Source organism: Adelges cooleyi, unplaced genomic scaffold (assembly GCF_023614345.1).
Source record: "Adelges cooleyi isolate 19-005CV unplaced genomic scaffold, UGA_ACOO_1.1 ACOO_flye_CR_arks_rails_tigmint_CR_PRNA_620, whole genome shotgun sequence".
In the NCBI taxonomy this organism is placed as follows: Eukaryota; Metazoa; Arthropoda; class Insecta; order Hemiptera; family Adelgidae; genus Adelges; species Adelges cooleyi.
Genome location: NW_026096319.1, coordinates 34,730 through 58,452, shown reverse-complemented (window position 1 = coordinate 58,452; position 23,723 = coordinate 34,730). Strand labels below are relative to the sequence as shown.

General features: G+C 29.0%; 1 protein-coding gene across 18 annotated transcripts in view; it reads right to left on the bottom strand.

Moving 5' to 3' along the window:
- LOC126844093 (multiple inositol polyphosphate phosphatase 1-like) overlaps positions 1 to 23,723 on the bottom strand; it is a 54,336-nt gene that overhangs the window by 2,386 nt on the left and 28,227 nt on the right. For 3 of the 18 annotated variants that reach the window (XM_050581960.1, XM_050581961.1, XM_050581962.1), the window contains exons 2-12: positions 15,026 to 15,127; positions 4,548 to 4,704; positions 2,893 to 3,188; positions 2,324 to 2,443; positions 2,102 to 2,255; positions 1,938 to 2,038; positions 1,759 to 1,868; positions 926 to 1,389; positions 409 to 698; positions 213 to 332; positions 19 to 151 (exon numbers count right to left, since the gene is read on the bottom strand). The exons of 7 other annotated variants lie outside the window; for them this stretch is intronic. In XM_050581960.1, the coding sequence (XP_050437917.1) occupies positions 19 to 151; positions 213 to 332; positions 409 to 698; positions 926 to 1,389; positions 1,759 to 1,868; positions 1,938 to 2,038; positions 2,102 to 2,255; positions 2,324 to 2,443; positions 2,893 to 3,188; positions 4,548 to 4,686 (1,927 nt within the window). In that variant the 5' untranslated portion in view covers positions 4,687 to 4,704; positions 15,026 to 15,127. Of the gene's footprint in view, positions 1 to 18; positions 152 to 212; positions 333 to 408; positions 699 to 925; positions 1,390 to 1,758; positions 1,869 to 1,937; positions 2,039 to 2,101; positions 2,256 to 2,323; positions 2,444 to 2,892; positions 3,189 to 4,547; positions 4,705 to 11,748; positions 11,955 to 15,025; positions 15,128 to 17,687; positions 17,765 to 23,723 lie in introns of those variants that run through there. 8 more of the 18 variants (XM_050581951.1, XM_050581959.1, XM_050581964.1 and 5 more) reach the window with 7 other exon arrangements.

The following is a 23,723-nucleotide window of genomic DNA, read 5'->3' as shown; positions in this document are numbered from 1 at the left end:
ATTTTTCGTTTTACGTACCTAAAGTAATATCGTTAGCTCCCATTTTAACTTTAACTCTATCAACAACTTTATTCATAAAATAGCTTTTTTTGAATTCTTTACTTTCGACCTCTTTTTCATCCTCGTGTTTTCGTTTTTTAATCTTTTCAATCTAAATCAACAACAATCTTCGGGTAAAAACAATGTAAATATTTATATTTTAATATGGTTACCGTTAAAAAGAAGTCATCGTCATTACATTTGGAAACGTCGGCAATATTTGTATTACCATAAACATTTTGTAGAAACAGTATTCCAGTTTCTTTACAACGATCTTCTCCTATTGTCAATGCCTAAAATTTTAAACCAATATAATGTATTGGCGTTTAATTATATTGTAAATTATTGTGATATTGTTATTCAATGTACTTTATAGTTGTCTGACTGTTTAAATAAATCTGAGAATGCTTTCCGAACTCTCAAAGCCAATTCCTTTATTTCAACATGACCTTTTGGGATCAAATTTTTATTGTTTAGCTTGTTTTTAATACTTTGTTGCCAATTCATAATAGCTTGAATTTCCGGTGGGGTCATTTTCGCATTTTCACCGATTTTTCCTTTTAAGATCTCAAGCGAATTTAACACACTTGTAGTAAAGCTACGTGTTAAAGGTTGCGTACCGTGACTGTTTACAGTAAAAATCTGAATTGGTTTATGATCTATAAAACAAAAATAACGTATTTTATTTTAACAAAGACTTGTTAAGTTATTAACAAAAATAGATTTAATAAGCTATTAGTAAAGTAAAATTTAAAGTAATTATAAATAAAACAAATAAATATTGTATGATAATATCTGTTTATAAATATTGAATTTTTTACTTTAAATCGTATCATCGAAGAATATAATATACAAATCCAGCAATAAGAATGGTGCTATTACTTACTAGGCGGTACAAAGATTTCTTTTGCAGAAACCAATTTGTAAGCGGTTTTCGTGCTTAAATACCAGTATTGATTTGTTTCTTGAGTGATTTTTAAGATATTATCAGCTACAAAATTGACACAGTCATTGTCGGATATAAAGGCTGTTAACTTTTCTTGAATACCCAACAACGGACAGTATGTACACTTTGTACCATCTTTTAAAGTTATAGTTGTTAAATTTTCGTTGAAATAAAATGCTACTTCGTATTCACTATTAGCGTTTTCGAATAGTACAGCCATAAAATTTGCAGCCCATACACCGTACAAAGAAGTTCTCCAATTAAGGCCTTCTATACCTTTGTAGTTGGATGCCGTAAATGGATCGTCACCGTCGGCTAGGCCTAACATGAAGAGCATAGTCATTATGTTTTTCTCGCATGCAAAGTAGAATACAGCATCTGGTCCTTCTTCATTAGTTTTTTTTCTGAAATCATACTACTGTCACATCTATGCACCAGGTCATTAAAAAATGTCAATATTATATTTTAGAGTGGTCTTTATTTTTCGCTTCAAATTAAAAAAAAAAAAACAAAACAAACTAGATGTTCTTAATGAAGTTTGGACGACTATGAGTTAATATCACAATCCTTCTTAAAATTAAAAATTAAATGTAGAGATAGAATTTTTGGAAATAGTCGCTTAAGGCCATAATGCTCTTCGAAACTTTCAAAATTAAAGGATATAGATTTTACTAATTTAAAATATGCAGTGGTCCAACACGAAAATTATTCTCTAAAATTAAAAACTTTATAAGTAACGCTATAACATACATAGTGTTGAAAATGTATATTACCTAAGCAATTCTTCGAGACGTATGGCCATCGGACAAGCGAGTTTTTTGTTATAAGGATTTCCATAACCAATTATATAGTACCAAGAAAGTTCCCATGCGTACTCCAAAATCTATAGCCATTTCAAAATTATCAAATGTTAATAGTTCGTGGAAATCACTTGTCTACTACCATAGCTTACTTCAAGGTCTTTTTGGGTGAATGCTTTGTACCACGGCGGAATCCTATTTTGGTCAATAGAATATTCGTAGGCACAGGCATCGTACATTGTGTTTATGATCTCTACAAAACAAAATAGTATAAAACCATTGAAACGACGTTGCTTTTGGTTGTTAGTTAGCTTACCAGGGTCAAGTTCTTTAGAATCTACGCCCAATTTGGCCGCAACCCTTTTCAAGACACCATCCATATGATGGCTTTCCTTGAATTCTTTCGCCTGATTCTCAATATATGTTTGAAACTCTTTACGTTTCGTATCGTTTTTTTCCATACTATCTAACTGTATATAATTTAAATAAGATTTACTTAGAAATAATGCAAAGGAAATCGCGACAATTTCAAACGTACCATTAGAAGGAGATCCGTAGGCTCACATTTAGGAATTTCGGTGATTTTTTTATCTTCAAATAAGCTTTGTATAAATGATAGACTTGAATTAACACAACGTGAATCCTTCATGGTCAAAACCTAAAATGTTCAAATATAATTTGAAATATTTGTATAAATTTACAGGGTTGTTTCAATTTCACGCTACAGTAATTTTTTCTAAGAAATAACAAATTTAGCTAAAAAAAGTCGTAAATACAATCCAGATTTCATTATCAATTGAAAATTTAACTCAATATCCACGGTAAAAAATATATAATTTCAAAAATTAACTTTAAGAGGTGACTTTTTGAAAGTAAAAGATTATAATACACTTCCCTCGCTGGCGACAAACAGTTTAAGATAAACTTGCGGCTATTTTGAATATTTGATTTTTAAATATATTAAATATAACGTCTTGTTATTAAACTCCATTAAGGTTTTATTAAAATTATTTTTATGGTTTACAAAATAGTTATTTTACCGTAGCATGAAATTTGAAAACTTTTTATATTACATGTGATTGTTAATCAGGGAACGATGTGATATACTTCATAATTGTTAGAGTTGTAATGCTGTTCGAATAGATATGGAAAAGCTGCACGAACTCTTGTTGCCAGTTCTTTCATTTCATCACGGCCATTCTGTGTTATACGTCTGTAGTTTTTGGTGTCGATGGTTGTTGTCCAATTTTTTATGGCTTGGAAATCGTTTTCACTTAACGTAGGACTTTTGGTAATTTTGCTTTGTAATTCTACCAGTTTCGGTAGCAAATCCTTGGAATAGCTGATCTTTGGAGTTCTCGTTCCATGTCTCGCCAACATTACAACTTGACGTGCCTTATAACCTACAAAACATGATTAGCGTAATTCATATTTGCTTTCTATCAAAAAAAAAAATACCTTTCTACACAGTTATACCTATTATTTTAACATTTTGTATCTAAACGTCATTTCTCACTTAAAATTAGATCGATTTTTTTCCAGCCTAAAAACATAATTGCAAGAGTCCCACAAGGAACTATATCCTCGCAGCTTTTATTTGACCTATATTTACCGCTGATTAACCATCAAGCGAAAAAACTACACTAGCTTAATTCGCTGACAACAATACTCTTATGGCATGAAACGAAAACCATTTAAATAAATGCAGTAAATGAACTACAGCAACATGTTGACAAACTAGATTAATGGTATAAATCCTGGAGAATCTTAGTTAGCTAATGTATATCCACTCAAACCACATTTCTCTTCGTCCACACACCGGCCATACAATTTGACTGACGTTTAACGTGGGGAACTCATGTTAAAATGTAATGCCAATAATTTTACTTCGAAACCCACATTTTTTCCATCTTCTTTTTTCAACAGAAATCCAATTTTAACACAAAAATTAACTTGTATGACTTCTTACTCAAATCAATCCAATTGTGCGGTACAGGCCGAGAATTTGAGGCGCAGCAAAAATATGACATACTAAAATAAAACAACATTCCAAACATTTCCTGATTTCCCAACATCCTTATGAAATACAACCAAGCAAAACTATCGTACCTACGATTGTACTCCGAACTCCTTAATCACCAAAATCCACTTATTTCCAAACTCTACAAAAATCACATCTCCCAAAACCCTCTTCGTCGTCTAAGAAAAAATTTGAGTAGTAATACGGAAGCGTATGAAATGTGAATTATCGACTTAAAATGCTCTATTATGAATGTTTGATGTTATGTCAATGAATACGGCGGGGCCCTACAAATAACATTTGGTTTGTGTCGTAGTGCGATGTACTGTCTTCAGTGGCGTTAATTGCGAGACTGGAAGACGATAATTATTTTAGATCTCAATCTTTTGTCACGCAGGGGCATGTCAAAACAATATACCTTTTAAACTTCAACTCGATCCGACTATTTTTCTGGAAATAATAACACGTCAAAGTCGAATAGGAAAAATCGTATGGATTTCCTCAATTTTAAGCTTAAAAGAGAGTATTTTTCCCACTTTTATACCCCCCCCCCCCCAACCCCATTACACTACAACTATATACAATTTGTGATTTATACAGGTTACGTCTCGAAGAAAATATTGGTCCTATACTATTCAGATATATGGATACAGACAAAAAAAAAAGCGGATATAAGCACATGCACTTTAAATGAAAAAAAAAAAGTCAAGTACTCAAAAAGAACAAATAAAATACGTCTTACCAGCTGGTACATCAATATGCAATGATGAAACTGTCTTGTAAGTAGTTCTAGATCCGAAAAACGCATACGGAATAGTCTTTTCATCGTTGGCTTTCACCGCTACGAAAAGTAATGCTACTGTACACAGTAATTTCAACATTGTATCGATTTCTTTATTCTGTGTAAAACATTTTATATTCAAAATATTTACAGGGTAGCCCACAATGATTTGACAAATGTAATAACTTTTGTTCTAGTGAATATTTTTGAGATTTTGTTTTTCAAAATAATTTATAGTTTATCCTTGTTTGCGCCATAAGCACGGTGGTTTTTATTGCACTTACCTGTTTTACTTTTTTTTAATTTTTTTATTGCATTTTTAAATTTTTTTCAAGAAAACTTGACTCGGTAAAAAATCTTAAAAAAAATAAAAAAATTTAATAAAAAATAATTTTTAAAAATAATTAAATAAGTAAAACAGGTAAGTGAAATAAAAACCGCGGTGCTTATAGCGCAAACAAGAATAAACTATAAATTATTTTTTTAGCGCAAATGAGTATAAATCATTAAAAAAAAAAAATATATCAAAAATATTCACTAGAACAAAAGTTATTTCATTTGTCAAATCATTGTGGGCCACTCTGTACAAATATATATTAGTAATGGGAATCCAAAAATTAAAAAAAACGCTATTTAAGCCTCTTGAAAAACTTATTGATATTAAACTTAAATATTAAATACTATTACAATATAAAGATGTGTACCTAAGTAAAATGTGTTGATAAAAATGTTTAAAAAAAACTTTTAACTTTGCCTATATAATGCTTTCGGATTTCAACAAATCCGAAATCTAAAATAATTTTATCTTTTTGGTATTTTGTTTTATTTTTACATATTTAACAAACAAATTTTACCTAGCTTTATATTGTAAAACTATTTAACATTTTTATAGTTTAGTAGCTTAAATAGCGTTTTTTTGGAAAAAAGGATAAACAGGAAGGTAGACACCGTTCAAATACCCTGTAACTCTGTGCTTTAAGGGTATTAGGTTGCATGCGGTTAGGTTTTATATAGGCAATATTTTTGAAAAAAGAGGTTTTAATTAATTTTGACTGTCCCTATTACATTACCAAATAATTTGTATAAGCTTCAAAGTATGATTTTTTTATTTAAAAAAAATTTATATGAGTAAATACCATTTTGGTTTATTTGGTTTATCAAAAAATATCGACTACATAGGATGGTCTCATTTTAATTCTGTTTAGATATTCAAGTTCTTCGTAACGGCTACTTAAATTAATTATTTAGGTTACTAAATTAAAAAAATTGCAGTTTTCCGTAAAAGAACAGTCTGAGGAGCTGTTGCTAAAATATTACATATCACTTCACTATTAACTATTAATAATCACTATTAACATATTGTGCAGCCGTTTTACGTTTGTAAAACAACTTAATATAATAGTATTTAACTTTATCGATAATGTTCTTTACATTTTCTATAAGTGTAAAAATATGCTTACGTGTAATATATTAGTTAATAGTAACTTAGTCAAAAATTGTATTCAAAATCGTTTAATTATAAAGTAATTGTAAAAATTTGGAAATTTTTTTTTTTTAAATCCAATCCTTTTGTTTTAGAATAGACATTTGTGAAAATTTCGGACATAGATTCAATTCGGACGAAGCCAAAGAATATTTTTTAAATCGATATAATTTTTAAGAGTTTGTATTTGTAAAAAGTTTGGACATAGATTTGATTCGGGCATCGCTAAAATATTTTCTGAATTTATATAGCTATTAAGTATTTAAGATTGTGAAAAATTTGGATATTTTAAGAGGTTTGTAAGGCAAAGGGATTTTTAAAAAATTTTGTCTTATTATTTATCGAGATCATTTTTGAGGAGATACCTAAAAGACAATTAATATAACCTTGAAATAGTAATTTTTTAAAGTTGTAATTTTTAATAAGTAATGTTTTGTGGAGCTTCGCAATGGCTGAGCCAAAAGTGTTTTTATTCGTGATGACAGAAAAATATTGCCTAAAAATAGTATCAGTGTTAATGTTTCTCGAAGAATTCTTAGTGGAGCTTCGCAATGGCAACGCCAAAAGTGTTTTTTTTTTTGTAATGAATTGTAAGTACTGCCTATATAATGAGAGATTTTGCAATGAGAAATCGATTTTGATGACTTTTGGGTACTTATTTGACAAACGAATCGCGGCAATGCAGCTGTTTCAAGGGCTGCGACGATTAAAGGACATAGAAATTGTATTGTTGTGGTATGGCCTGACCACTACAATATTTGAAAAATTGTCGGTTCATCTCTGCGGCGATGTGACATGTTCATAGGTCACGACAGAGTTACAAATTTCGCTACGGCTGTGGCTGGCTGAAAACCATACCACAACGATAACTTTAAAAAAACATTTATTTTTAACACTGCGTCTGGCTGTAGTGTTTTAGAATTTCTACTGCGGCAATGTGGCTGTTCGAAGACCACGACAGTATTGATAAATAATTGGGTGTTATGGACAAAATTATTACATGTGTGGGCGGATTTAGTACAATATATAATTCATTATTATTGTTGTTTCTTGATGTGATTCTCCAGTATGAACAAAATAATTATGATTATTTTAAACGAATTGTTATGATGTATTTATTTCTCTGAATGTATGGTTATTTTTTATTTTGTTGAAGAAAAGTGAATAATGAAAACATTTTTATTCGTAAATTTTTTTTTTAAATAATTAAAACTCGTTTTAAGTTTTTAATTAATTTTTTTACTCGGTAAGAGTTTAGCACCATCGGTAATAGAAACATAAAGCTAAACAAAAGAAAGTTGGTGGGATAAAATATAAAAGTGGTGTTTAGGATAAGTTGTAATGATAACTTACTAACGGATTGGTTAGTTCGTCAAACAATAAAGTATGAAAGAATTTAACTTTAGCGACATTGTATTGAAAGTGTAAAAATATGCTTACTTGGTAATATATTATACGAGTGTTCTTCTTAAAAATCTGTGTAAAACTAAATGGTTTTATCGGTTTTAATAGGAACTTAAGCGTCCAACGTAAAAAATGAGCAATCGATTTTCTATTTGTATTGTCAGTGTTTGCTTTTGAAAGTATTTTTTGAAAATTTGCGTGCGTCCGTAAAATATAAAACGTTTTGGGTCCCTAGGATTACTCTAAGCCCGATTTATCGACGAAAACTACAATATTTCTCAAATAGTAGTAGTTTATGTTCATTCTAAGACTGTTTTATATACAAAAAAAAAAAACTTAAAGAATATCTACCCTTCACGCAGATACATCAATACATGGATAAGTCCTGATAATTATATGATTATTTCCGTTCTATAATCTCCTTGCGATATATGATGATAGTATAGTCTTAATTATGTATTCTGGCCAAACGTTTTTATTAGTAGTTTTAAAATGTCTGGCTTTAATCAATTTACTGGCAACGATTATTATTATTTAATATTTCTCATATATCAATTTCCGTAGTTCGCCAGTAAGTAAGGGCCTACCTAACAAATTAATTTGACCATCCTTATATCCTTATTTCTGACTTCGTGTAACACACACAAGGATAATACATTTTTCATATGACAACATTATATATAACAGGCTACAATCTACAAAATTGTTCACTATGGTGTAGAATATTCATATTGCGCCGATACCATTTTTGATAAGATACATGCAATTAAAATATGGCATGCTTTTTGATTAAAAATCAAATAGATCATTCTCCTAGACGATTTTATATTCATATGTATATAATAGAGTTCAAAATCAAAATGTAGGAAAACACTCCAGCGTCTAGCTAATGGCTGAAACATTTTTTTTATGAGCCCCAAACTAGTTTTTTTAACCGGATATTCGTGATGTAATAAATGGATCTACGACACATTTGTTTGGGAGACGAGGGTTTATAGAAAGTAAAACATTGCTGTATTGTTTGTCACGAATAGTATAGAGTTGATAAAATAATTTTGGACAACTTGAAAAAGTTCCATTGACATATCAATGGTCACAATTAGCCATTAAATTTAAGTTATCATCAGTTGAATATATTATAATTCTTGGTTTATGGCGATCTATATCAAAACAATCATGAATTAAAAAACCTTTGCCATCTAAAGTTGTCCAGCAGTACTCTGCTGGAATTAACAAATCATTCAGTGTCAGTAGGTTCACGGGTGCCTTTATTCCATTTTATTCTTAAACGTTGAACTGTTTTTTTTTTATTGAGTCATTTGCCCTGCTTTAGCTTCGCTAACCTATGTCATAACCAGTAATTTTATGAGTTAACCTAAAAGTTTCCACTCTACAAGCGAATACATAGGCACATATCTTATGGCCGAGTAAATGTCAATTTTAGTATACCTACGTTTCTAATATTCTGATTTAAAAATATTTTCTTTTCGCCAAAAGTTTTTTTTAGTAGTTTTTTAATAATTGGCCTTAGCTGATTTATTGACAACATTCACTTGGTTAGTTATTTTGAATCAATTTAACCATTCATTTAAGTTAAATGGTCGGAACGAGAAACACCGTAGCAGACATATACGGCAAACAAATGAAATTAAAATTAGTTTGGTCGACTATCTTTATATATCCTTATAAATCCTTACATCTGTATAGAATATATTTCACACATGTCTCAAGTGGTTGCGGACTCGTACGCAAGCTGCCGACCTCAAGCCCATCCCCATCCCCTCCCATCCCTTTACAACAGCTTTACATTATCTCTATTTTATTTCTAACTAGGATTTTTAATCTCTTATCTCTAATATCTTATATCTTATCTCTCATCCCCCCCTCCTTCCTCCGCAGCCACCGAGTGTGACATCCAGCGTTAGGTTTCGGACGAAACATTTTAGTACCTGACGCCCAGCGATGAAACATATACATGTTAAAATGTGAACACCAACCATGGCTACAAATGAGTTAATATAATAATATTATAGTAACTATAATTATTATAATCATATCATATGATTACTTTGCTGATTATTGATTAAATTATTATAACATTATGATTTAACGTTAATCGACTTACAAGCGTCTCAAAAACTCAAAACAAATCTATACTTATTGGAATACGGCGGATGTTATTATGTACATCATACTCTAAATAAAACTAATATAACTAACTAGAACACAACAGTAGTTTTTTTAATTAAATAATGATTTTTACTGAATAACTGAAATCCAAAAACATTGTTTATAATACACCACATTATCGTTTCATATTGATGCTAAAAACCAAGGTCATTAAAACTAATATACGTATTCGGAGGTATAGTTAGTTAGTTAGTTCGGAGGTAATAATATTTCTATAATAATTATTCCAATAAAAAACACCTTTGTGTAAAACGCTACACCTTCTAATCCAAGCACGTAAATTGCATAACAAAAAATGTATTAATGAATCATACCATTATATCCAAAAAGAGAAACCACTGACAAATATTTAACTAGAAAAAAACCTGAACAAGTCCTTTAATTACTTAATCATTTATTTCCATAACTAGTTGATAGCCATAATATATCTTAACTAACATAGGTATATTAAAAATGTTTTTTAAATACCTGTTGAATTTTTATTCAATTACACAAAGCAACACAGTAGTTGGCTACGAACAGAGTTTAATTTCCCCATTATACAAAAAACGAATATCTTTTCGAATGATTTCTGGAATTAAACATAAAAACAATCTATTTGAACTAAAATTAAGAATAATGAATATTTTTTTAGATCTCTGCCTAAAACTATACGACCTATCTCTAACTGGACAATTTTGTGTGACAATTATTTCTATTGACGTTTCATTTATTGTCTGTAATGAATCTTACATTTAATAATACAGGTAGCGTTGGACATTCGAGACCCGTAAAGCTACGTGATGACGATAAAATAATTTTGTTTGTAATTTATTCGGAAAAATGTTTGCAAGGAATAAATAATGTCAAAGAAATGACAATTCGTAAATGATGGAAAGGATTGCTGATGATCAGAATTTAAAATTAAGTCAAATTAAGAAAATCATTTTCAAAAACTTATGAAATCGAAAGTGCACTTGGAATTCATATCGATAAAAATCAATACATAAACAACAAATGTAATTAAAATCGTGATAAAACTGTTTATCGATTCAAAATATTAACATATACATATATACACATGTATATACATACATATATATACACATGGTGTTATATATTTTAACGCATCTATTAGTCTATATATTTGGTCCGCCTAATGCGGTCTTGATACTTGCGTGAAAGCTTGTAATTAATATTTAGATATTCAATCGATTTTTTAGGTATTCGGATTTTCTACAACACTTATAACTGGAAGTTTATATTGTACCGTTTATATATTACTAGTTGGTGGATAATAATACGGTAGCCCTGCTGTACCAGCCAATCATGTAATTGTGAGGGGATTAACTATTTAACAGTGTTAGATCACTCTATATGTGTACGGTGTGTATGCAATATGTATATATTTATCAAATTTAAACAAAAAAAATGTTTAAGCCAGGTGGTGTTTAGTGTTATTCAGTATTTTTGTGTTCGCTATTCAGTTATTGGTTCAGTTTTATCTTCGATGCAAAGATGCTATAAAAAAATGTGTTAGCGCAAAAATTTTTGTGTTAGCGATCGAACATATGCGTATTCTACTAATTTTAAAAACAAACAAAACTCTTCGGTATCGATAAAAACGATTCTAAACTTTAAATATAAAAATATGCTTACTTACAATATATTTAATACTAGTAATTTAGACATAGTCAAAAATATGATTCAATATTATTTAATTATTAAGTAATTTTAAACATTTTAAAATTAAATATTAAAATTCGTGAAGACTTTGGAAATAGACTCAATTTGGACGAAGCCAAAATATGCTTTTTGAATCGAAATAATTATCGTAAAGGAAATTTAAAAGTTTTACATCTTCATATTTATTAACAACATTTTCGAGGAGTACGTAAAACACAAATATTACCTTAAATTATTAATTGTTTTAGGAATAAGTTTTAATTTTTACTGTGAATTCTACTAAATTTAAAAACAAATAAAACCCTTCGGTTGTAATAATTAGTTCCATTAATTCTTTACCAATGGGTTCTTAACCCTACTTATGTAATAGAATTTAATTCTGGTAATATTGTAATGAAATTGAAAAAAAAATTTTCTTACCCAATAATATATTGTACTTCTTCAAAAGCTATGTAAAAATAAATAGTTGTTTCGGTTTAAATAGAAACTTAATCGTTAAGAGTATAAATGAACTATCGATTTCGTAAATTTGGTACTGTTAATGTTCGTTTCTGGTTGCGTCTTTTACTGAACATAAATGTAAAAGATAAATGTTAGATTAGGTGCTAATACTTCACCTGGATACACTACCGCTATACTTTATGTGGTCACATTTAAACAAAAAAAAATTAAACACTATGTTTCATATTTATAACTGTGTACTATACAGCGTGATTCATCTTATTTAAGACTCTCGCATTCTCGGGAATATATTAATATTAAAAAGATTTTCCATTCCCTATTAACGTCCCTATCGGTTTATTTTTAGCATCGATGCAGAGATGCTATTGGTATTTAAGTAGGCGTTTTTAGCTATTCGACACTAGTTGTGAGTATATTTGCTCCTTAGGACTTTTGTTTTTTTGGCGAATATATCGCGTTCTCAATTGTAATTTTCAATTTTTTGAGTTGGTAAATTGGTTATCTACTAGTTTGGGTTTTGAGGCACTATGATCACTCCACTATGATCGACAAAAACTACAATTTTACTCAAATAGTAGTAGTTTATGTTCATTCTACGACTGTTTTAAACACAGTAGTTAAAAAGAAGTAAAGGACCAAAAGGTCATTAAACGCAAATAGCAATGTAGTTACAGTATGTCTCGAGGGGTAAATATCAACCCATTATTATACGGGTATTTGTAGATAATAATATATCAATTAAATGGCATATATATGTATATATATATTACGATTTTTTGTCGGATATACTTTGTGGTCCAGATCAAAATTTCTGTATAATTTATTAGTAGCTAAAGATTTTTAAGGGAAAACTCAGGTTTAAAGACAATATAAATGGAAACCTTATACGTGAATTAAATTCAAACCCTTACGCTTTTAATAATATCTCAAGCTATTTAACGTTTGCAATTGACATTTTTTTAAATTGTATAACAACAAATAATAATAAAGTTAAAATAAAATACTGATCGATAACTACACTTGAATAGGTATTGTATGTACCAAATATAAAAAAAATTATAATCAATACTTATTTTAATTAAAAATAAAAGTAAAATAAATAAATAGTAATACAAAAATTGTAATTTTCGTTTAAAAAAAACTGATTTTATTTCTATTTTAGGGCGCATAAATATTTCCATATCCGGTCATTTTACTACTTTATTTTTATATTCATTTAAAACCTTTTGAAAAATCAAAAAAACTTCAGTAAGGAATTTGTTAATGACATAACGGGTGTAACATTTACAGGGTGTGTTTCTCGACTTCATCAAGGTTTATCATGTATTGTGTAGACAAGTATTCCATGATATACAACGTTTTAAAACGTAACGACTTAAGTAAAATTATTTAGAAAAAAAAATGTACCCCCCTTACAAATAATAAACGAACACGTATACATACAGTAATACTGCGTAACAACTCACTACACACAAATATTTCAATTTTTCACAATTTTTTTTTTACCCCCCTCCCAACTTAGATTTTTTGATAGCAACTTTTGAAACTTAAACGTTAAAGTATATATTTTATTAACTTTTAAAATTGGGAATAATGTACTAAAAATGTTGACTAATTATTTTTAGAGTTATACGAGTTTTAAAGTTAGAATGGTAGGGTAAGTGCGGTTGGGAATTGCGGGAAGACAAAAAATAATACTACACTCCACTTTTCCTTCTGCCCTAAACTTGAAATTTCAAAAACTTCAAAAATAATTATCCGAAGCTGCTTATCGACCAGTCAAAATTTTTAACACAATATTCTCAATTTAAAAAATTAATAAAATAAACACGTTATTATTTAAGTTTTAAGAGTTTCTATGAAAAAACTAAGTTGGGAGGGGGTAATAACAAAAATAATTGTGAAAATTTGAGTACATTTGAGGGCCAAATTTAGGTTTTCAATTGATAATGTGTTAGGTTTTATTTTATACACCGCATTTTCGGTGTATGTAATGCGCTAGTATATTATAACAAACAGTAAGATAAAGACAAACGGTAACGATAAACGGTGTTCATACACAGTTGGCAATATTTTTTTTGCGTCTTATTTACCTTAAATTCGTGTCGATATGAAATAAAACATGAGTAATAATGATACATGCAAAAATACGTAATAATGGTCTTTGTACCAGATTCTTCATAATATATGTTAGTATATTAATTTGAGGTTTTGTATTTACAAATGAGCATCAAAGCGTTAATTTGAAAGTGATTTTATACAAGAGGACTAGTACAGTAGAGTATAGGCATAATGGAATCAAAGCAACGAGGGGACAGAGGGGTCGCAGGTCTATAGGAATTATTATAAATAAAAGTGATAAAATTGAATAAAATCACTTTCAAAAAAACGCTTTGATGCTTCCTTGTAAATAATATATTAAATATTTTTACTATAACTATTGGATAACTATTTTTGGAGTTGTTGAAGTTTCAAAATTAGGGCAGGAGGAAAGGTGGAGTGTAGGTTTAGTTAGAAATTAAAATATATTTTTTTCATACTAATTTTGTACAATGTAATCTTAATTACATTGTATAAAGAGCTACAAGTTGATAAACTAAAAAATTAAAATTATCACGATGCAGATTATCTAATATTAGATAATTTAAAACAATCTAGCGTGAATCTCTATTAATGAATAACAGTATAACAATATGCAAAACATTACTGATCCTTTAAAAAAATTGTGTAATATAAAATACATTTTGGGGCGGTATACGGCATAGAAACCAACACATAATATGGATCCAAAAATAAACAGTCCTTTTCATAATTTGCATCGAAGCTAAAATTAATAAGTATAATAACAAACTATGAAAAATTATTTTTATATCATTTATCACGATTTGTCATGATACGCTGCAGCTGCTTTCGTTGATAAAATTTAGTGTATTATGAGCATAGAAAAAAAACGAAAATGGTCAAAGTTTAACTATCTCTTTATATTATAGGCGACATTATCGTTTCATATTGATGCTAAAAACCAAAGTCATTAAACCTAATATACATATTCGGAGGTATAGTTTATCATATTTCAATGATAATTATTCCAATGAAAAACATCTTTGTGTATACCATTATATCGAAAGAGAGAAACCACTGACAAATTATTTTAAACTAGAAAAAAACATGAACTAGCTGATAGCCATAATATATCTTAACTAACATAGGTATATTAAAAAGGTTTTTTAAATACCTGTTGACTTTTTATTCAATTACACAAAACAATCCAGTAGTTGCTACGAACAAAGTTCAGTTTCCCCTTTTTAAAAAAAACGAATATGTTTTCGATTGATTTCTGGAATAAAACATAAAAACAATCTATTTGAACTAAAATTACGAATAATGAATTTTTTTTTGTCCAATTTTTTTTTTCTTTTACACTTGTACAACTCTGCCGAAAACGATATGGCCCATATCTAGAACTGTACAAATATATAAACGTAATTGTATTCAATAATTACGGTTCTTATATAGTATATTGAATTTTTACTTTGTGGTGAATTATTTCTTTAAAGCGTTAAATGAAAGTACGAAGAACAACTACGTAATGTACAGTGTTACAATTTGAAAATATTATTGCTAGAAATCAGAAATAATGATTGACCAAATGGCACAAGACTAGATTTTGTTTATAAAGTTTCACAGCTTGATTAGTTTTCTTTCAGACCTATTTCGGAAACCGATAAAACATTATAAAATTGCTAAAATAAAAAGCTTTAGTTGTAAAACTATTAAAAATGTATTAATTTTTGCACAAATCAGTAACTCTAAATTGTAAAATCTTGAAGTTACAAGAACCTATAAGAATATTAATCACTGAAGGTAAAATTATTTATTTATAGAAAATTTAAATATTTTTGTTATTTTAACAATTAAATAATTTAGCTTATATATATACTACTTAAAATTTTGCATTCATTTTCACAAATAATTTCTTAATAATAGTCATACTAATTTTAATTTTCAATAATAATTATTTTACAGTTTTTTTGATATTTATAAAAATATAGAGTTTGCACCACGTATAGCATTTTTTAAGCAATAAATATTATCAAAGAAATGACAGTTCGTAAACGATGAAAGGAGTGCTGATGATGAGAATTTAAAATTAAGTGAAACCAATAAAATCATTTTCAATAACGAATCGAATGGAAGGTGTACTTGGATTTCATTTCGATGAAAATCAATACATAAAAAACAAATGTATTTAAAATCGTGATAATTGTAAAGAATATTTAATTTATTTAAAGTTTTGTATGTAAATGTGGTATTTCAAGTATTATGTAGTTCTAAAAAGTATTAAAATGTACTGTATAATTTTGTTTACGATATAACTACGAACGTTATGATCTCTATTACCACACCATCTGATTAGCAAGTGGTTCTATTGGCTGGGTAACATCATTGATATCAACTTGACAAATTTCGCCGTCAACATATCTGTATTTCCAAACACTGTTGGGGTCTGTAGTTGTAGTTAAAACACATGTGTCGTTCTCCTCAACCACCGCATTTGTTATAAATAAGTCTGGGTGTAGTATACTTCTGATTAATCCTATTCTACGACACATAAAGTTACGAACTGTTTCTGTCGGGCCACCTTAAAAAATACAAATATTACAATATTTATATATTAAAAAAAAAATGTTTAATAAATAAATATACTTTAAATATAATATAATTTATAGTTTAATAAATTACACTCTATACAAATATTTATTTGTTAATTCTATTAGAAACCGTAGAGCGCAATAGTGTTTATACCTTGGCAATTAAAGTAAAAAGACTAATTTCAAAGTAAAGTCTAAGAATAATGTCACCATTGGATGCTTGTACTTGTATTATTATAAAAAAATAATAAATTGTTGTCTTGCTGTTATAAATATGAATACATAATTCCAATATGTATCCAGTATGTTTCGGTATGTCTCTACTGAACATTTGTATATGGTTTTATGATTAGTTCAAAAAAGTATAACCGATTATATTTGTTTACTAAAATGTTATTGTTAACAATTATTTACTTAAGATTCTAATTAAATAACGTATATTATTTCTAATTACTCGTCTTCTCTCTGATCCAAGTTCTGACAAAGTATATTCAGTTTGTTCTGTAAAAAATTATAAATTACAGTTTCAATAACAAACAATAATGTATAAATTACAAATATATTTGTTCCTCTTAATGTAATTACACTTCTAAGAATTATTTTAATTTGTTCTAATATCTGCCATAGGCACCAAAGAACTAATGTAAGAGCACAGCTTGTGACACTAAGTCAAAAAACTATACTGATGGTGGGGGTAGTGGGGGCTATAATATATAAAAATTTCTCAAAAATATTTGAAATCTTAAAAAGGAGAATACTTAAACGTTGGTCCTATTAAATTTCCAGGTTGCTCTGTGCAAATTAATCAATAGACAACAGCTGTTTAAAAAAAAAATTGTTTTTATTTAATTTCGATTAAAACAGTTCCAATGACTATAGTACATTTTATTATAGTAAAGAATTAAGCAGTACCTATAAATAATGTCACTAATTTGATGACATTAACATAATGTAATCAAATTAAAAACAAAATTCTATTGTTTTTTAGACAATAATTGAAGCAACAACGTGAAACGGAAATAGATGTCGCACTAAAATTTTGGTTATAAGTCATACCTTCTTCAGCACAGTTATAAAGTGTTATTATAACAAACTATGGACAAAAATTTCCTTATTTATTTTTAAATGTTAGTGATTGAAATAAATTTCGAGAAATCCATTGAAATACATCGATAACCGTTATACATTTGTTAATTAATCCTACCCTTAAAAATATTTACAATTATCGAATAAATTTTTAATTACCTTCTTCTACATTTTGGAATACATTAGAACGATCAAGGACTAGATCTACAATTTGTTCCGTACTTATATTCCAATTTCGAAGTAGAGCAAAATCTATAAGAAAATATATAATACTAGTACAGTCAATAAAAAAAATAATCTTTATTACAGTTAATTTTAAAACAAGATTGTTTAGATTTAATTAAATTAAACAAATTAAAAAAACATTAGAAGCCGCGTTAATAACTTTGGACTCAAATGCAATTTCTATCATATTTTTTTTTTTTGGTAGCTAAGTAATTATTAATATCAAAAAATATTATTCGCATAAAAATGTTAAATTTTATATTAAATGTTATCAGTGGATACGCAAACAGTGCGAACGTGTTTGTTTGAGCTCGATCGCTTATCTGTTTTTCGTGCATTATCTGCGTTTGTATTCCGATTTACCGTTTCTATTTTAAGTGGTGTATTTCTAATCTCAAGCGGCTACTATGTTGTGTAATTTTTGTAATGATGATATTTTTGAAGGTGATAATCTTAACTGCAACAAATGCAATGCTTTTCTATATTTTGGATGTGCCGCTCTGATGGAGACAGCGTTTAGAAAGATGTCGATTACTGTCAAACTGACCTGGTGTTGCAATATATGTAAATTAAAAGAGCCGAGCTCTAAGACTCAGGCTCCCAAAAATAATTCAACCACCGTCCACTCGGGTACTCAAAATGTACAAAACGAAACTTTGAATAACCTTGTTTACTCTGTCAATTTTATGAGTGAGAAATTTGATGGTTTCGGCAAGCAATTGCACTATTTAATTACAACTATTAATCTTATCAAAGAGGAAAATTCAACTCTTAAAGAAGAAAATCGCAAAATAAAAAATGAATTTGAGTCTCTGGAAAAACGTTTAAATGTAATCGAGCAAAAGTCAATTGAAAACATTATCGAAATTGTGGGCATTCCGGAGATCGAAAATGAGGACTGTGTCAAAACGGTGGAGTCAATTGCAGCCGCAGTTGTAGTCTAGATCTCTGTGTCAAAAGCATATCGTGCATTTTCAAAAATCTCTAACAGGTCCAGAAAAATAGTGGCAGAGTCGACTTCAATCCAAGACAAAAGAAACTTGATGGAAGGTGTTAAAAAATCAAAATTAATCGGTAAAACGGTTAACTCTAAGTGGAATAATGATAGTATTTCCATTAACGATGGTCTTACTCAATTTAACTAATCTAAATCTGCATTTTCTCTTCGTCCAAATACTTGTCTTCTAGTATTATTAAATGGAATCAATTTACCAACCACCAACACTTTAATACTTAGGAAATACAAATGGTAAACATTTAACGTTGGGATCGTATGTTAAAATGTAATGGAATCACTTAACTGCAGATACCCGCAACTATTTAATCTTCTTTTTTAACAGAAACTCCATTTTAACATTAAAATTATCTTGTGCAACTCCTCACTCAATTCAGTCGGCTTAGCTCTAAAAACACCAAACATTCTAAACATTTCCAAATCCAAATCTCCAAATCTCTCCAGCAAAACTATCCACTCTGATCCCGACATGCTTATGATAGCCAACCGAGCAAAACTATCCTACCTACGATTCAATTCCAAAATTCCTAATCAAAAAAATCTATAACTTATAATTACAACAAAAAACACATTTCTCGTCGCCCAAAAAAAAAAATTGTGTAAGAGATCTCTTTAATTATTTAACCAAATTCATAAGCTATAAGTAGTGCCACTGGATTCAAAATTATTTTCAAAATAAGTTGAACATTTCAAATATTTAACATAGAAATGATCAAATTGCAACAGATTGTATAATATAATTTAAATTTAAAAAAAGGTTCATCAATTTTCAATGTTGAAACTGTCTTGTATGTAATTCTAGATCCGAAAAATGCATACGGAATAGTCTTTTCATCGTTGGCTTTCACCGCTACGAAAAGTAAAGCTACTGTACACAGTAACTTCAACATTTTATCGATTGCTTTATTCTATATACAACATTTTACATTCAAAATATTTACAGGGTGGCCCACAATGATTTGACAAATTTAATAACTTTTGTTTTAGTGAATATTTATAATTTATACTCGTTTGCGCTATAAGCGCCGCGGTTTTTATTGCACTTACCTGTTTTACTTTTTTTTAATATTTTTTTATTTTTTATTTTTTTCAAAAAAACTCGACGCGGTAAAAAATCTTTAAAAAAAAAAAAAATGTAATAAAAAATAATTTAAAAAGTAAAACAGGTAAGTGCAATAAAAACCGCGGTGTTTTAACGCAAATAAGTATAAATTATTTTTAAAAAAAATATCAAAAATAATCACTAGAACAAAAGTTATTTCATTTGTCAAATCATTGTGAGATATATATATCTATATATATATATATATATATATATTAGTGATCGGAATCCGAAAATTTAAAAAAAAAAACGCTACTTAAGCCACTTGAAAAACTTATAAATATTAAATACTATTACAATATAAAGATGTGTGCCTAAGTAAAATTTGTTGATAAAAATTAAAAAAAAAAAAAACTCTTAACTTTGTCTATAAAATGCTATCGGATTTCAACAAATCCGAAATCCAAAATCATTTTATCTTTTTGGTGTTTTGTTTTATTTTTACATATTTATAAAACTAATTTTACCTAGGTACACAGCTTTATATTGTAAAACTATTTAACACTTTTATGATTTAGTAGCTTAAATAGAGTTTTTTGTTAAAATCCGGACTTTCGGATTCCCATCAATAATATATATATTATAGGTGTAATACATTTTATCGTATCTGTTAGGCCTAATATTTGGTCCGTATAATGCGTTCTTGATACGTCTTGCGTGAAAGGTTATTATTATTATTAAGATACCCAATAGATTGTTTAGGTATTATGCTTTTATAAAAAGGATTAACAGGAAGCTATTTACCGTTATAAATACCCTATGCCAATGAGGCTGTTCGAAGACCACGACAGTATTGATAAAATGTTGGGTGTTATAGACAAAATTACTAAATGCGTGGCCGAATGGAATACAATATATAATTTATTATTATTGCTATTTTTTGGTGTGATTCTTCAGTATGAATAAAATAATTATAATCATTTTAAACGAATTGTTATGATTTATTCATTTCATTGAATGTATGGTTATTTTTGAATTTTTTTGAAGATAAGTAAATAATAAAGACATTTTTATTCGTTAATTTTTTTGAAAAATAATTAAAACTCGTTTCATGTATTTAATTAATTTTTTTACTTGGTAAGAGTTTAACTTGGGCGCCATCGGTAATAGAAACATAAAACTAAACAAGAGATAGTTGGTAAGATAAAATATTAAAGTTTTGCTTAGGATAAGTTGTAATGATAAGTTACTAACGGATCCGTTAGCCCTTTGTTCGCCAAACAATAATATATGAAAGAATTTAACTTTAGCGATATTGAAATGAAAGGGTAAAAATATGCTTACTTGGTAATATATTATATGACTGTACTTCTTAAAAAACTGTGTAATACTAAATGGTTTTATTGGTTTTGATGGAAACTTAAGCGCCGAATGTAAAAAATAAGTCATTTATTTGTATTGTCAATGTTTGTTTTGAAAGTATTTTTTGAAAATTTGTGTGCGTCTTTTACTGAACATAAACGTAAAAGATAAAATATTTTGAGGGCCTAGAACTACTTAAAGCCCAATTTATCGACGAAAATACTATTTTACTCAAATAGTCATAGTTTATGATCATCCAAAGACCATTTATGTACAAAAAAAAACCCCTTAAGAGTATCTACACTTCATGCAGATACATCAATACATGGATAAGTCCTGATAACTATATTATTATTACCGTTTTATATTCTGCTTGCGATATATGATGTTAGTATAGGCTTAATTATATATTTTGGCCAAATGTTTTTTTGTAGTTTTTGGTACCTGGAATTACTGGCAACAAATAAGGACTACTCTCCATATATAAATACGCGATCTAAATTTTGAGTACTCAAAAATAGGCCGTATTAGCGCTTTAATTTAAAAAGAAGAAGGCGTAGCAAGTACATCGAAGATTTTCGTAGATATCGAGTGGAAGGAATTCCCATCTGTTATCTGGACGGACTTAGATAAACGCAGGCGATTGGACGGCCAAAAAGTGGAGAGACAAAACAGTGAAGTCCTGTAGGCATGCCTTCTTATCTGGTCTTTCAACCGGCGCTCCCAATCCCACAGGAAAAGGTAAACGCCTTATCGTAACACACATTGGGTCGGAAGAGGGATTCTTAGATGGTGGTTTGTTGGGGCTCGAGTCAAAAAAAAGGTTTGGCCGATTATCACGAGGAAATGGCGACACTTTTTTCGATTGGTTTTCGATTAGGCATCATTCCTTTACTAAAATAAAATGCCATCATTGTGTTGGATAACGTGCCTTGACATTTGGTAAAAATTGAAAGAAGATTCACGTTAGCTTGGAAGAAAGCGGAAATTGAAAACTGGCTGGAACAAAAAGATAAATCAGTAAATAGGTCGACTTCGGAACAATTGGGTTGTTTGGAGGGGAAAACTAGACCTCGGTGGCTGCTTGATCGCCAGTCTAAATCCTCAACCCGGCATGATCTCTCGGCGAACGGGGTATAGAATCCATCTTCTCATGCTGAAAGAGTTGGCCCATAAAAACACGTTAAGCTTGATGATGATTTATGGACATTATATCTTTCTGTGTGTTTATTCATTTGAGTATATTTTCTTTTACTTAATTTAATAAATACTAATTTTTCTTTCATCTCCTTAAAGACAATAACAGCTAAGTGTTCTTTAACAAATAATTATGTAGGCTTAACGTTGGATGGAAAGCAGCCGAGGCAGGGCCAATCCGGAAGTGGCGACCATTAATAGGTCTGCCACCATAGTTGTCAGGTAAAAGGTAATAAGTTATATTTACAGTTTGTGTGTGTATGTGTTTGTAACATTTCTTGTACAAAAGTGCGTATACGACATTATACAGGGATAATTGTCAGGCATCACAATTATACACATCATTCTTCTATCATTCTCGAATGTTATTGTTGGTAAGAATAAAGGAATATTTTTAATGACGACACATACCTCAAAAGCATATTATCAACCGAAATATTCCTAAACTATTTTATTATTTAAAAATATTAACATGTGCAACAATTTTTAAATGTAAAACTAGCTACAAATAATTCATGTACTGTAAATATCTAAGTATGTTTGCTAATAGTCTAGACACTAAGGCATCAAAAAAAAAAATTTTAAACAAAATTCTATTATATCTCAAAACGTTATGACGTGGCAAATTTTTTGAGTTGAAAAAGGTGTCTATCTTGACTTTGATTTGAAAATCTAGCATGTTTTATTATTGTCTCCATTAAATAACATACATAATAACTACGATACCTGTACAATTTCCGTAGTATAGTCTTGCGTTTTAATATAATTGCCCTAGTGGTGTAAACGTTTTCCCGAGCATATACAAATACACAATAACAAATTATTGTAAAACTTAAAAAAAATATATATAAAAATGTACTTACATTGTCAGAAAATATGCGTGTAATAAGTAATAATTTTAGTCTGCTAAATTAATAACATCTATAAGCTAAATAAAATTTGATTTATTTGTAAACTTTTTTCTAAGTTTTTTTCATGCGACTATAGCTTTTATGTCGACCGAAACAGTAAAAATAAATACATTTTGCAGATTGTGTATGTTAAATTTATTTAAATAGATGTTTTATTTTTTAATATGATTGCATATTCACATTGCACTGACGCAAGTTTAGACCATTTTATTTTTAATTTGTCTATGATTAATAAATAGTGTAGTTAGCGCGACCCTAGGCAAGAAAGGAGTTTCTGGTGTCGGCGCCAAGGGCTTTTCTTATTTCCTCGGCCACCTTGTCCACTTTCTCGCGGGTACCCTTAAACTGGAGGATGACCGCTCCATCGCGGGTCCTTCTGGTATCTTAAGGGTAACTCCAGCCTTTGAAGGTCCACCACTTTCGTCACATTGCCCATGACTTCT